Source organism: Neophocaena asiaeorientalis, unplaced genomic scaffold, assembly GCF_003031525.2.
Source record: "Neophocaena asiaeorientalis asiaeorientalis breed wild unplaced genomic scaffold, Neophocaena_asiaeorientalis_V1.1 scaffold515, whole genome shotgun sequence".
NCBI lineage: Eukaryota > Metazoa > Chordata > Mammalia > Artiodactyla > Phocoenidae > Neophocaena > Neophocaena asiaeorientalis.
Window position 1 is genome coordinate 3,299,268 of NW_020175829.1, and position 13,602 is coordinate 3,312,869.

The following is a 13,602-nucleotide window of genomic DNA, read 5'->3' on the forward strand; positions in this document are numbered from 1 at the left end:
AGAGGCCCCAAAAGAGAGAGGCCCCCCAACCCGAAAAAAAAAAAAAAAAAAAAAAAAAAATCAACACACAAAACCAAATAAAGAATCAACACACATTAAATCAACACGCCTTAAAGTTATCTCTGCTTAGATATTTGAATCCATTTAAATATTCTTTGAGGAAATGCAGTCAAATTTTAATTTACCTATAAAGGCAATTGCTCTAATGCGTACTTGGTAGCAGTTGGCTTAGCTTGGTCAGAAGTTTCTGTTTTATTGTTGTTTTTAGCTCTCTGATCTGGGACAAGAATCATAACCATTCAACAAAATAAATAGACTGCTAAATAGGAAGTATAGCACATACATTCATGAGGAGATATTCTTCTTGGCCAATTTAAGCCATGACTGCCATAGTTTTGTTTTGTTTTTTTCTAGTATCCACCCCACGCCCCCCCCTGCAAAATTAAGTTCTTTCAACATTTTTTTTCTGCTTTTGTGTGGTTGTGTAGAGCAAGATGAGTCAGAGGGACCAGGAATTTTCCTTTTCCCTGCTTAGTGACCTCAGAGGTTGTGTATGCCATTTTGTGCTTTGAATAAAGTTGTCTGCAAAGATGAGTCACTTCTGCTTTGGTTTAATGCAGATCATTAAATAAAGGGTTCTCAGGACTTCCCTGGTGGTGCAGTGGTTAAGAATCCGCCTGCCAGTGCAGGGGACACGGGTTACATCCCTGGTCCGGGAAGATCCCACATGCTGCAGAACAACTAAGCCCGTGCACCACAACTACTGAGCCTGTACTCTAGAGCTCAGAAGCCACAACTACTGAGCCCGCAAGCCACAACTACTGAAGCCCATGCGTCTGGAGCCTGTGTTCCACAACAACAGAAGCCACTGCAATAAGAAGCCCCTGCACCACAACAAAGAGTAGCCCCCGGTCACCGCAACTAGAGAAAGCCTGCATGCGGCAACGAAGACCCAGCACAGCCAAAAATTAATTAGTTAATTAATTTTAAAAAATAATAATAATGGGTTCTCCTTAAATAATGGGTCACGGCCCTTGTAGGTCACTCCTTTTCAAAGAAGTTGCTGGAAGCCTTTCTAAATAAAGACTATTCCTCATCGGTCTCCCCTGTCTCCTTGTGTTGCTATCCACATCTACCTAGGGTATCCATCCTTGTTTGCTTTTCCTTCTTGTTGGCCATTTGCAACTCTTTTCATCCTCATGAAAAATTTGGTATGCGGAGCCAGCATTAGACATTACTCTCTCCTCCTTTTTCTTTGGCTTAGCAGGGAGCTGCCATTGAATACATAGAATTCATTCCATTTTAATGAGCCCTTGCTAATGATTTTAACACACTGTCTGAATGTTTGGTGAAAAGCATATTCATTCAATTAATTTACTTATTGAAGAAACTACATTAATGTTGAAAGTTTCCATGTCCCTCTCTGGAATTTAACAAACCTTTTTCTTTAGTGTCTACTGAAGGTTTGTGGCTCAAACTCAACCTGCAGGAGAAATATGATTACTACTACAACATCGATTCAAAAGAGAGTTCCTGGGTCACACCTGAATCCTGCTTGCTTAAGGAATCATGGCTCATGGGAAAAGAAATTGAGGTAGGAGGTTGGTGTTTGATGAGAAGGTGTACTATATAAAGATAAGTGTGATTGCTTTTCTACTTTTGAATCATGGAATTGATGGGAAGAACTAATTTATTTGAAGACCGGATAGGGAGTAAAGTCTTCATGAACTACAGTTGGATGTGGCTGCATGGTTACTAACTTTTAGAATGTTTTCCGTATGTCAGAGCAACACCAAACAGCACTAGGGGAATAAAGCTCTTTCAGCTTCTTTAGGATGACAGATTATCCTAAGAAATCAATCTCCAGGTTTTCCTTGACACCAAAGCTCAATTAGTGGTAATTCCTTAGTTGTAAGTATTCAAAATGTCTTATTTCTTTCCCCCCAACCTCAACCTATGACAAAGATACATTAATGGACATTAGGTCCATTAAAGTGAATAATGCTTCCCCAGGAGAAATACTCTTGAAGGAATGTTCACCAAGATCGCTTTGGACTTGAGACCAAAAGTTGGACCCAGAAGATGTGAAAATTGCTCTTTGATCCAGGCATTGTAGTGTGTTTAAAGAGAAAATACTTCTAATAATTGAGTTTGGTCTTGAATAAAATAGAACTCACAAATGGAGATCTTATAGAACTGTTCACAGTCACCAGCATCAAAGATACTGCAGGGTAGCAGTATTGTGGACAGAATCACCGGTGCAGTATTTACCAAAACTCGGAGAAAACACTGTGGCTTGGGGATGACAATGCCACAGAAATCCTGAATGACAAGAAGATCGTGAAAAACATATTTATTAACTAATTTCAAATGTGTAAAGTTCCCAGAGTTTATAGGAAAATGGCATTGTGGAAATGAAGTATTAGTGCTGCTTTGTTGAAAAATGAAATTATGGCCAGTATTTAAAAACCGTATGCTCTCATTGAAAGGATATGTCAAACTGTGAAGAAGCAGCATTGAAGGGTTAAACTCAGAGCCAGAACTGCTCGTGTGGCATCCAAAGTTGCCCTAGGTATAACTTTGTGAAGTGGAGTATCAGGATTAATAAAAAGTGGAGGGTCTATGCTGTTAAAAAAAAAAATTCTAGTCAATCTGAAATTACTGAATTTATTCAAGAATGTACATATGTCTTCTTAAAAGTATTTATGCATCTTTTATATGATTTCACTTTTAATTGTTTAAATTAACCATCCATTGAGTCCAGTCACACTGGATAAGAGACATCCGCCATAGAAGCGAGTCCAGTCTTTGCTTGCGTCTCTCGAAGAACATAAAAGTAAACCCAGTTCATCATCCACATGAAGACTTCTCACAATCCCCCTTCTTCCTTTTTTTCTCATTCATCTAGGTTTCCCTGTCTGCCCTCAATAGCACTTATCTTTCCTCTCCCACCGCCTTTTCTTCTGCTCCAAGTCTTTTATTTTCTCCCAAGTTTATTTTGAGTTTTCCCCTACTCATTGCAGGGATCTGCCTCGTCTGGCCTGGGCAAGAAAAGCCCAAGGACTTCATGGGCACTGCAGTCTTTCCCTCAGGAGAGGGAGGAGGTGATGCATACTCTTACTGTAATCATCCTTGTCTCTTTTACACTCTGAGGAGATCAGGCCTCTTGCCTGGTCCCTGCCAGCATCATCTACACACCTCTACCTCCAAATCCTGAGACCATTCAACCTCATTCTCATACCATCTCAGCACAAAGTTCAGAGGATTCCAGAACCGTATCACTAGAGAGAAGCTGAGCCAGTTCATCCCTCGGCTCTGGTCAGATCTTTTTTACACCAAGCCAGAAAGAGCTATGCAGATCATTTTCTGAAAGATAAAATTTCCAGAAGCTGTTCTCTATGCTCCTTTCATCTGATGTGTGAAGTGTAACCAAAGAAATGTCTCTTGCCAGGACATTATTGAGGAAGTTACAGCAGATTACGTTCGTGAGAAGATGTGGTCTGCTACCGAAGATATGCTTCTGCGCTTTCAAGCCGCAACCTCAGGACCCCTCCTTAGGAAAGAGTATGAAGCTAGGAAATCATTTTTGTATGAACAAGAAGAGCATGTGATCAAAATACAGGTATGTGCGTCACCTACCACTCGTTACAGAAAACTGTCATTCCATGAAAATGTTATTTGATAACAGGACAGTCAACTACCAGCATTCTAATAAACAAATGTGACTGCAGATTTTGTTCTTAATCAGTGCCCCTGAGTCTACTTTATTGAAGACTCCGAGATGGGAAGGCTGTTGGATGATTTTTCACCTGTGGTCTTCTGGAAAGTATTCAGGACACTGTGAATAGTCAGAGGCAGGGGAATACCTGAGATCAGAGTTGAAATCCTGTTTCTCTAAAAAGGCGGATATCCTTGTGTCACCTACTGTCTGACCTCAGGTGCTTTTGAATTGGTTTCTTAGTGGTTAGTGGATGTTGAGTGGCGTCTGAGTTTCTATGCTCTTGTAGCCTAAAGAACAGAATAGCTCATCAAATAAATGTAGCATCTCTGAGGCTATCTTCGCTCTTATATAATCCCCTTCTTCATTCAGGCCTGCAAGAGGCATCCTCATTCCCAACCTTTTTCTTCTTAAGCTTGCATGACTTGTCCGAATGTTCTGGTTGGCAGGAGAGGAACTTGCTAGATTTAGATGTTTCTATTCTGTGTTCCCCTAGCATCCTCTCTCAACCACCACGCTGGTTTCCAAAAGGCCGTGTGTTTGTTCCTTTTTCTGCATCCAAAGTGATACTGTTGTTGATGAGCAGAGTTTGGTGGCTTTTTGCTTTGGCCAGTAACTATTAAATTTCCAAAATTGAAAGGTTGTAAGTTGAAGGGCTTCTCTTTTGTGATCATTGGTGTACTGATCTGCTTCCCCACCTAACTATAATATTGTACAGGGCAGAAGATGAGTTTTTAAAACTTTTGTATTCTTGTGTCTTGCATATGATAGGTGCTCAAATATCTGAGTTTGCTCAGAGCTTAAGATGTTAGAAGGCAGGAATGATTAATTTTTTAAAAGAAATTTCTTCTATGAACTTGATAGTCAGGCTTCACTGGTGGCGCAGTGGTTAAGAATCCGCCTGCCGATGCAGGGGGCACGGGTTCGAGCCCTGGTCCGGGAAGATCCCACATGCCACGGAGCAACTAAGCCCATGCACCATAACTACTGAGCCTGCACTCTAGAGCCCGCGAGCCACAACTACTGAGCCCGCGAGCCACAACTACTGAAGCCCGCGCACCTAGAGCCCGTGCTCTGCAGCAAGAGAAGCCACCCCAATGAGAAGCCCATGCACTGCAACAAAGAGTAGCCCTCACTCGCTGCAACTAGAGAAAGCCCGTGCACAGCAATAGAGACCCAACGCAACTAAAAATCAAATAAATAAAATTTTTAAAAAAACTTGATACTCAAAGGATTTTTCTAGGTGAACCCGTAAGTTTTCCAGTTTATTCCTTCTTTAAATAAATGGTAGACAAAACACACAGGGAGTGAACAAAATCTTAAGTATAATATCATCTACACTGATGCTGAGGCTCTACTTTTGCACAGAATTCAAAGAGTGTTAGCCAGTGTGACACAATTTGGACCAACCTCAAGCTCTCCAGTCTGCCCAGAGCTGTGTTATAGTTGGAAGACACTCTACAGAGCCCTCTAGTATAAAATCCGCCTGATATTAGGACCCAGGGCTAAAATCGTGAGAGAGCTGGGGAAAAGATGGAAACAGTCACCTGGAGCCTTTCCTCCCCACCTCCGTGGAAGCAGCAGTATTGAAGAAGAAGCCATTACACTATGAAGTCACCCCGTGATGACTTCCTTCCCCCTGCTTCTGACAGTTTTCTAACAAGGAGGGCGTGAGGTCTAAAGTCAGGCTATAGCCTGGAGATGAATATGGTCTGACCCAGAAAACCAGAAGACCACGAACCAAAGGGCATCATGCCAATCTCATTTTTTGCAGAAGTGGCTGATTCATTCCAAATTAGGGGAATGATGTCAAATCTGAAGATTTCCCCTCCGTGGAACAGCTCAAACTTCTTAGCTGGCTGCATCAACCCCAGACACAGTAGTCTCAACAAATTCAGAGAAAAATCTCCCAGGCTGAGGGCAACCACACCCCAGCTCCACTGTGCTACCACCGACAGTCTCCCAAGGAACTAGATATGGTACAGAGAGTATATGTCATCAGTAGCCAATCCTTTGTCTCAGACAATTCAGAAGGTGGCCAAGTAAACACAGAGGAAGGTAATGAGAATCTATTATAACCATATTATATTTGAACAGTAAGAAAGCCCTGAAAAAATGGCCAACATTTAAGAAGAGAGCCAAAAAAAAAATTTCAAACAAAAATGAAAATTTTATAGCAAAAAAAAAAGAAAAATGGATGTAAGTTGTAAAACATAAATTAACATCTAAGGATTCTCATATTCCAGGAGACAGTAGAAATGTTTATACTGAAACTGCTTTATGCTTTTAAGAAATTTAATAAGATGCATGATGAAATAAGACAGCGTGATAAAATGAAAAGATAACCCATAGCTACAGAGAGGAAGAAAAATGACATCCTAGAATGTGAATGAACTTATAACCGCAGAATGTAGAACAGACACTGAAAGTGATTGAAACACGTGGAGAACTTGAGAAAAATCACAGAAAAAGCTAAGAATAGATGACTTAAAATACATTTTCTCATCTGAAGATGATAATACCCATTTTATCGCAGGGTTGTAGGGATTAAATGGGATAATACACATAACAGACTTTGCCCAGTATGCAGCTATTAAGTGCTCAACAAGTGTTCGAAGTGACGAGGCGGTAGAGATTGTGACTCAGAGGGCAGGTAGTGGGGATCCAACATCCAGGTGGTTGGTTGGCCCAGGAAGAGATCAGAAAAATCAAGACAGGAAAAAAGAGTTAGCTACAATATTTTTTTCCTTGAACTGAAGAACGCTGAAATGCCACTTTGTAGGAAAAAGCATAATAGTGCAATACCAAAACTTAGCCCTGAGAATTACTAAATTATTGAACTTCAGGTCAGAGAGTGCCACAAGCATGGGGGCAAAGAAAAAGAAACAAGCTTCTGTGAAGCAAGTGCAGGTTGTCAGGAGCTGTGGCAGAATCTGGGGCCGGGAGGAAGGGGGTGACCTGATGGGACAGTCCTTCATTACATTGTTTGAATGTAACTGACTACTCTTGCAGGTTGCGGGATTGTAGCTTTAAGCAGAGTGGGTAAAGAGGCCAATATTTAGGGTTTTCTTGGCTAACAGAGAGATCACAGAATTTGTGCTTCAGAAGTTGGTAATTTGAATATTACTCTCCTGAGTGCCCAATTATCAAATGAGGCAAGCAATGTAGCAAGCCAGATTTTCTAGAGATTGACAATTAGAATCTATAAAACAGAGCAGTAACTTCTGAGGTCTAGGTATCTTGGGAAACTCCTTTGTTACAGCTGAATTGCACAGAAAATATATTTATGGTAACAAAAAACAAAACAAAAACACGGCTATTATAAATTTTCACGCAAGTTCTCATACCAGTCAAGAGAGAGATTGATGTTTTGGTAAACGCCTTGTCTCTAATTGTTTATAAAAAGCTGCTTCTAAATGGCTTTATGGTTTAGAATTCTGTCTCCTTTTGCATTTTTATCAATAGCACCTTCCTCCCAACTTTATACCTATAATTATTTTTAATAAAGAGCCTCTAATTAGAAGAGCCTGCAGTCTCTGGGCCTTGCACAGGAGTTATGCTGTTAGCACAGAATGAGAAAAGCCAATCCTAATGAAACAAAAACTTACAAACTAAAAAAGAAGAATGTTAAATTTTGACAAATAAAATAGGAAGCCTGTAGTACTCTGCTTCTATAGACCAGAACTTCAAAACCCAGCCAAGTTGCCTTGGTTTGGAAAGGTAGCAATAAAAATATAAATGTAGATTCCAGAAAAATCTACATAATCATTAAAGAGATGAAATACAAAATGAAATCTTCAGGAAAGTACTGTTGGTGAGCGTTGAATCCTTAGGACATTAAAAACAGTACAAAACGGACAAGGGGGTTCATTCCACTAATGCAAACATGCTTCAGTATTAGATCTTCTGTTACTACAGCAGATTCCTTATCCAGAATCTTTGAGAATCTGAGCTAATAGAGATTAATAGTGTTTCTGGAATTGAGATAATTCCAAAAACGCAGAATGAGAAATTGAGCTAATCCCAGTATCTTGGTTGCCTTTCAATTTGGATCAAGGAATGGGATGTATAATATTATTGGCACATTTGCACCTCTGTGCTTTAAAACAGTGTTAGCCACAAAAACACGAGTCACCATTGAGACCCATCATGACAAATAAGTTACTAGTTAGATTGCCATTAGTATGAGTGCAATCACAGTTTATCCTGTTTCCCATTTGTCAATATTCTGTTCTCTACATATTTTCTGTATTACAAACAATGCTGCAACAAAAATGCTTATATATTGTTTTTCTACACAGGTACTTATATTTCCTTAGGCTGGGTATATTGAAAATTAGAAACACTGGGTGAAACGCTAAATACTTTTAAATTTGATACTGCTAAATTCCCTCCAAAAAGGCTATAATCTTTTGTACTTTTCCCAATCCCTACTCCCCATGTATGCTTTTATTCCCCTCACTGCTTGGCAATGAGTGATGTGACAACTTTCCCAAAATTTCTCAGACTGACATTCAAGGCTCTCTCAAGCTTAGAGCCATCTCACATTTTTTGTAGAGGTTCCCAATATTTGTAGAATTGTGTTCTGTGGTTCCCTCTTTCAGCCAATTCAAGCTACCTTCTCTCTTCCAAGATCCCTCATAGTTTTTGACCCATATGCCTTCTTGTGTTCTGGCACTATGATGGATTGCTTTAAAAGCATATTTGTAAGATGTTTCCATTGGAGGAAGCTGGATAAAAGGGTACATGGAACTCAATGGATTACTGTTGCAGCTTCCTATGAGTCGATAATTATTTCAAAATTAAGTTTTTTAAAAAAGCATATTTATCATTTCTAGGGATTTAAATTGAGAGGGGAAGTCTGGAGCAAGTACTCAGTTGGGTACTTATTGCATCATGACTGTTTTGTTTTGAATCACTACCAAAAAGTATATTATTTTTTAAATGGCAATAAAATTCCACATACCTTTTTAAAAAGAAGGAATGAGGTAGATTGATAGATGCAGATGTGAAAAGAAATTTATAAAAAATAACTTGAACAAACAAACAAAAAAAAAAACCACTTGATTTTGGGGAATTCCCTGGTGTCCCAGTGGTAGAACTCAATGCTTTCATTGCCGTGGCCCGGGTTCGGTCCCTGGTCAGGGAGCTAAGATCCCACAAGCTGCGCTGCGAGGCCAAAAAAAAACTTGATTTTTTTGTATTTTTTAACACAGAACTTGTATTTCATTTCTTTTTTTTTGTTTTTTTTTTTTTTTTTTGTTTTTGCGGTACGCGGGCCTCTCACTGCTGTGGCCTCTCCCATTGCAGAGCACAGGCTCCGGACGCGCAGGCTCAGCGGCCATGGCTCACGGGCCCAGCCGCTCCGCGGCATGTGGGATCCTCCCGGACCGGGGCACGAACCTGTGTCCCCTGCATCGGCAGGCGGACTCCCAACCACTGCGCCACCAGAGAAGCCCTGTATTTCATTTCTAACCTGATAAACAAAATCAGAGAATTGGAGTGAATTACAAAGATATGTTTCAATAAAAAGATTCTCAAAAATGAATTGGAATAAACTTTATAACAGCTATGGATTTATCATTCTTAAGATACCAGTTTGTGTCCACTTTTTGCAAATGTTTCCTGTAAAAGTTCTCTTTGATGGTGATAACCTTGTAAAGCTATGTTGATGAAGCCTCATTAAACTTTATGTAAAACTAGATGCAATAATAAAAGATCAATCACAGTACTCATACTTTCAGGGATCCAGAGTCATCTTCCTTTTCAATCTGGACCACAGTGGCCCACTTGTTGGAGGAAAGCTAATTACTAGTCATTATTTTGAAGCATCTTATATTGTTACCAAATAATACCAGCACCCAATTGATCTGTTTGTATGTTTCAGGGCAATTCCATATTATTATGACTTCTTATCACCCAGGGCCTTGGTAAAATTAAACTTTCAAATCAGAAACTGGGCTTCCACCTGGTAATTCCGTTCCCAAACTTGGGGCAAGCCTCAGGTGTGAGCTGGTATGCTCTGCCCAGTTTAATGTCCACCCCTAGAGATGGTGTCCAGATGAGATTTGAAAGGGAAGATCCCCGACATTGTCCCAACTCAGTGTCTCCTGAGATGTACTCCGTCCTTGCACTTTCTAAAATAAACTGTTACATGTAAGTAATTCTGTAACTCATTATTTTCCACAGGCTTTTTGGAAGGGACATAAACAGCGGGCCTCCTATATGCACAGGAGACAAATGTTCATTGATAATATTCCTTCTGTTGTGAAGGTAAACACCCTTTCCTACCTCAGTGCTTGACTTAAACTTTTCCCTTCATTTTCGTTTTGCTTCTAGAAGACAGACTATGTTTGAGCCTTGACATCAGAAGCAAGTCCTGGGTTTGAGTCATACCTCCACTACTCACTTAGCTGATCATCTTCAAGCAAGTCCATGAAAACACTCTATTGTCTCTGGTCCTTTATAATATATGCTCTTTCTCTAACAAGTCCAAATTGATTATTTAAAATCTGGAGGAAACCCAGTTTTATTTTATGTTCTTCTTATGGTCTTCGCTAATAATGTTTAAAATGCTCAAATTTAACAGTGCAAACCTTAGTTGTAACGCAAATGCAAAGCCAATGACAAGAGAAAGTAGAGCTGAGTTAAGGCCTGTATTTAGGTGGTGGGCTGTTCTAACCCAGCTTCCCACCAAGGCTGGTTGCTTCGAGCTTAGAGAAAGAACACGCAATGGAGTGCCCACTGTCTCAGAGCTGAAAACTAAGGAACTGTAAAGCAGTGAACTTGTAGAAACTTGGAGATCCAGATCAGAGTCACAAGAGTGGGACTGGAGAGAGATGGGAATCAGATGAGATTTGTGAAGACTTTTTAAACCGTGAGGACAAAGGATGACATGGTCTAGACCCCTTGTGCATTACTAGCTCCTGAATGAAATGTCCTTTGCTCACCCTGGAACACATGCTTATTCGCTCAGAAAACCATGGGTCACAGTTGGTCCCTCGTGAGACCTCTTGAAATGTTTTCCTGTAAAGACCTAAAGAATATTCGCTGCGTTTAAGAGATGTGGGAAGCAACCCTGAACTTGGTTTCATTTGATCCCCTGACCCATGGCAACTCTCAGCAAAATGCCTTGCCTGCTTGGCTTTTATTTACTGAGATTAAAGCCAAATAGTACGAAGAGCTACATTACCTTCCCCACCATAACGTGTAACATGTTCTGAAACCCTAGGAGAAAAAGCAACGAAGGAAGTAGAAGGTGAAGATTAGGCTTTAGATGTTTATTAGTTGGTAGGCTGCTAATTTTTACTTTTTTATCAAATTATCTCTCTATTATTTTTAAAAGACTCCATAAAGAGATATGAAAGGTTATCTGGTAATTGCCTGGATTTCTCTTTTTAACTTATTTTTAGATTCAGTCCTGGTTCCGGATGGTAACAGCACGAAAGAATTACCTCTCACGACTGAAGTATTTCAGAGATCATGTAAGAGACACGCATGTGGATTTTTATCCTGGCTGAGAATGAACTAAATGAATACTTTGTTGAATGTTAGCATTGAATGATTTTTATTAAATGGTGGAAATGAACACTAGGAGGAAAAAATAGGTTTTAGAACTCAATGTGATACCATTTGGAGGCTTCTTACATTTTTTTTATTCAGAACTCAGGTTCAGAGTGAGACTTCACCATTCGGAACTGGAAAGGAAGTGGGTGAGAGAAAACTGATGTGGGCTAGTAATGCCAGGGAGAAAAGATTCAACTTTCCAACATTACTTGTAAAGTGCTTATTACTGCTAACCGAGTAATTTAAATAGACACCCGCAGGAGGAATTTTTTTAGGATCTTTGAAGAATAGATATGTGAACATAGATTGGACCAACTAAATTTGGTGGTAAAATTCTTTTCCCTTTTTAAATCTCTTTATTTAAACGGTCCCTTTGCAGTCTTGTTTATATTTTAGCTAACTTATTTGCCCCTTTCTTCAAAGAGAATGCAAAAATAAACATTGACTGCACCATATCTAAATACTATCAATTTTAAGTAGTGTCGCTTTTGAAAACGCTGTCACTTCTTAAATAGTTCTGAATTCTAAAATAGTGGAGTAGATGGGACTCTGGGAGGTTGTGACTGGTCTTGTTTTTTCCGCAGAACAATGAAATTGTGAAAATACAGTCTCTATTGAGAGCAAACAAAGCTAGAGATGACTACAAAACATTGGGTAAGTGGGAGCATTCTGAGACAAAGTATCCCTTATTAACCAGGCAAGGACAAGTTATTTCCATCTGAATCACTTCAGTGGCGGCTCCAAAAACAGAGGATGCCTGTTATTTCCAGTAGATTTTGACCATCTCAGGCCCCAGGTTCTGAACCAGTACACAAAGGAAGATGTGATGAAAGAAAGTGTGGGCCCTTCTATCTAAATGGAGTGGGGTAAACGCAGTAGATGTGATTTCTTCTTCAAAAGGAATGGGGTGGGGGGATAAAGTAGGAGTTTGAGATTAACATATACACACTACTATATATAAAATAGATAATCAACAAGGACCTACCAGATAGCACAGGGAACTATATTCAATATCTTATAATAACCTATAATGAAAAAGAACATTAAATAAATATATATATATATCTGAATCACTTCACTGTACACCTGAAGCTAACACAGCATTGTAAATCAACTACACTTCAATTTTTAAAATATGGAGTTGGTATAAATGCTGATGTTTTATATTAAATTTGAGCTAGAGGCAGGAATCTAATGCAAAAGAGCCAGAAGATAAACTTAAATTTGAATACTGTTTAATCTATTACCTGGCCTGTGATTTTTTTTTCCTCTCATTTTAAGAATGAAACATAGTCGTATAAGAAATTTGGAAATATGAATAAGAAGGGAAAAAGCACACAGTTTCACCTCCCAAAGATAACTACAAACATCTTCCTATGATTTCATTCTGGACTTCTCAGAGTACCTATGTTTTTTTAAATCATCTTCCTTATACTAATAGTATATGCCATTTGTAGAAAGTTTGAAAACAGCAAAATCAAATAAAAATCACCCAGAAATAGCATTTGTGCTGTCTTTTTCAGTTTCAGCTCTGCGTATGTCTGTCATTCTGTTGTTGTTGTTGTTTTTACATAGTGAAGGTCATTCTTTATATGCTAAAGTTTTAACATTCTTACTATCACAAGAACATGTAATAAAGAACGTGTCATAGATTAAGTCTAGAAGGGCTTGCTGATAAGTTTATTAGTACTGCCTAAATTCTTCAAATATTCAGGTCATTCAAGATTAGTTTTGAGAGGGCAAAACAAATCAGTGTGTATTTTAGTAATGAAAATGGCCATTATGTTCTAACTGCCTTGTTTCTTACTTTTTTTTTTTTTTTTGGAGGAAATAAAGAACTGTTCAGTTATGTTGCTAGCACAGTGCTAAGTAGTTTCACCAACACCCTTTATTGTCAAAAGTCTGTCTGAATTATGGAGTGAAGTGTATGGCCTAAGAAAGATCTTCCCTGGTACTTGTTAAGGAAAAGTATCCGGCAGCCTCAGAGGCCAGGTTCTGCCTCAAGCCCGTGGAATCTTCTGGATACTACCTCATTCTACTAGATTCCAGAATCCAGCATGCAAACTGAGGGAGGAAAGGTCCCCAGTCTTTCCAATGCCACACTGCTCCACTTTGGAATTGATGAGATTCGTCTCTTAGTTGGTAGATAATCTTTAATTTTTTATAAGGAAGCTGAATAGGGGGTTTGTTTTCTGAGCCCTAACACACTAAAATAGGTAATTTAAGGATAAGTTTTCCAAACAAACACAGGCTGCTTTTCGTTTCCTTCTAGGGAACATATTTTTGTAGGTGGTTGTGATGATGCTTGATGCCTGTTA

General features: G+C 39.2%; 1 protein-coding gene across 2 annotated transcripts in view; it reads left to right on the forward strand.

The window, feature by feature from the left end:
• Positions 1-13,602, forward strand: part of IQGAP2 (IQ motif containing GTPase activating protein 2) — a 289,402-nt gene that overhangs the window by 224,286 nt on the left and 51,514 nt on the right. For both annotated transcript variants that reach the window (XM_024732762.1, XM_024732763.1), the window contains exons 16-20: positions 1,452-1,594; positions 3,452-3,622; positions 9,908-9,991; positions 11,131-11,202; positions 11,869-11,938. In XM_024732762.1, the coding sequence (XP_024588530.1) occupies positions 1,452-1,594; positions 3,452-3,622; positions 9,908-9,991; positions 11,131-11,202; positions 11,869-11,938 (540 nt within the window). The remainder of the gene's footprint in view (positions 1-1,451; positions 1,595-3,451; positions 3,623-9,907; positions 9,992-11,130; positions 11,203-11,868; positions 11,939-13,602) is intronic.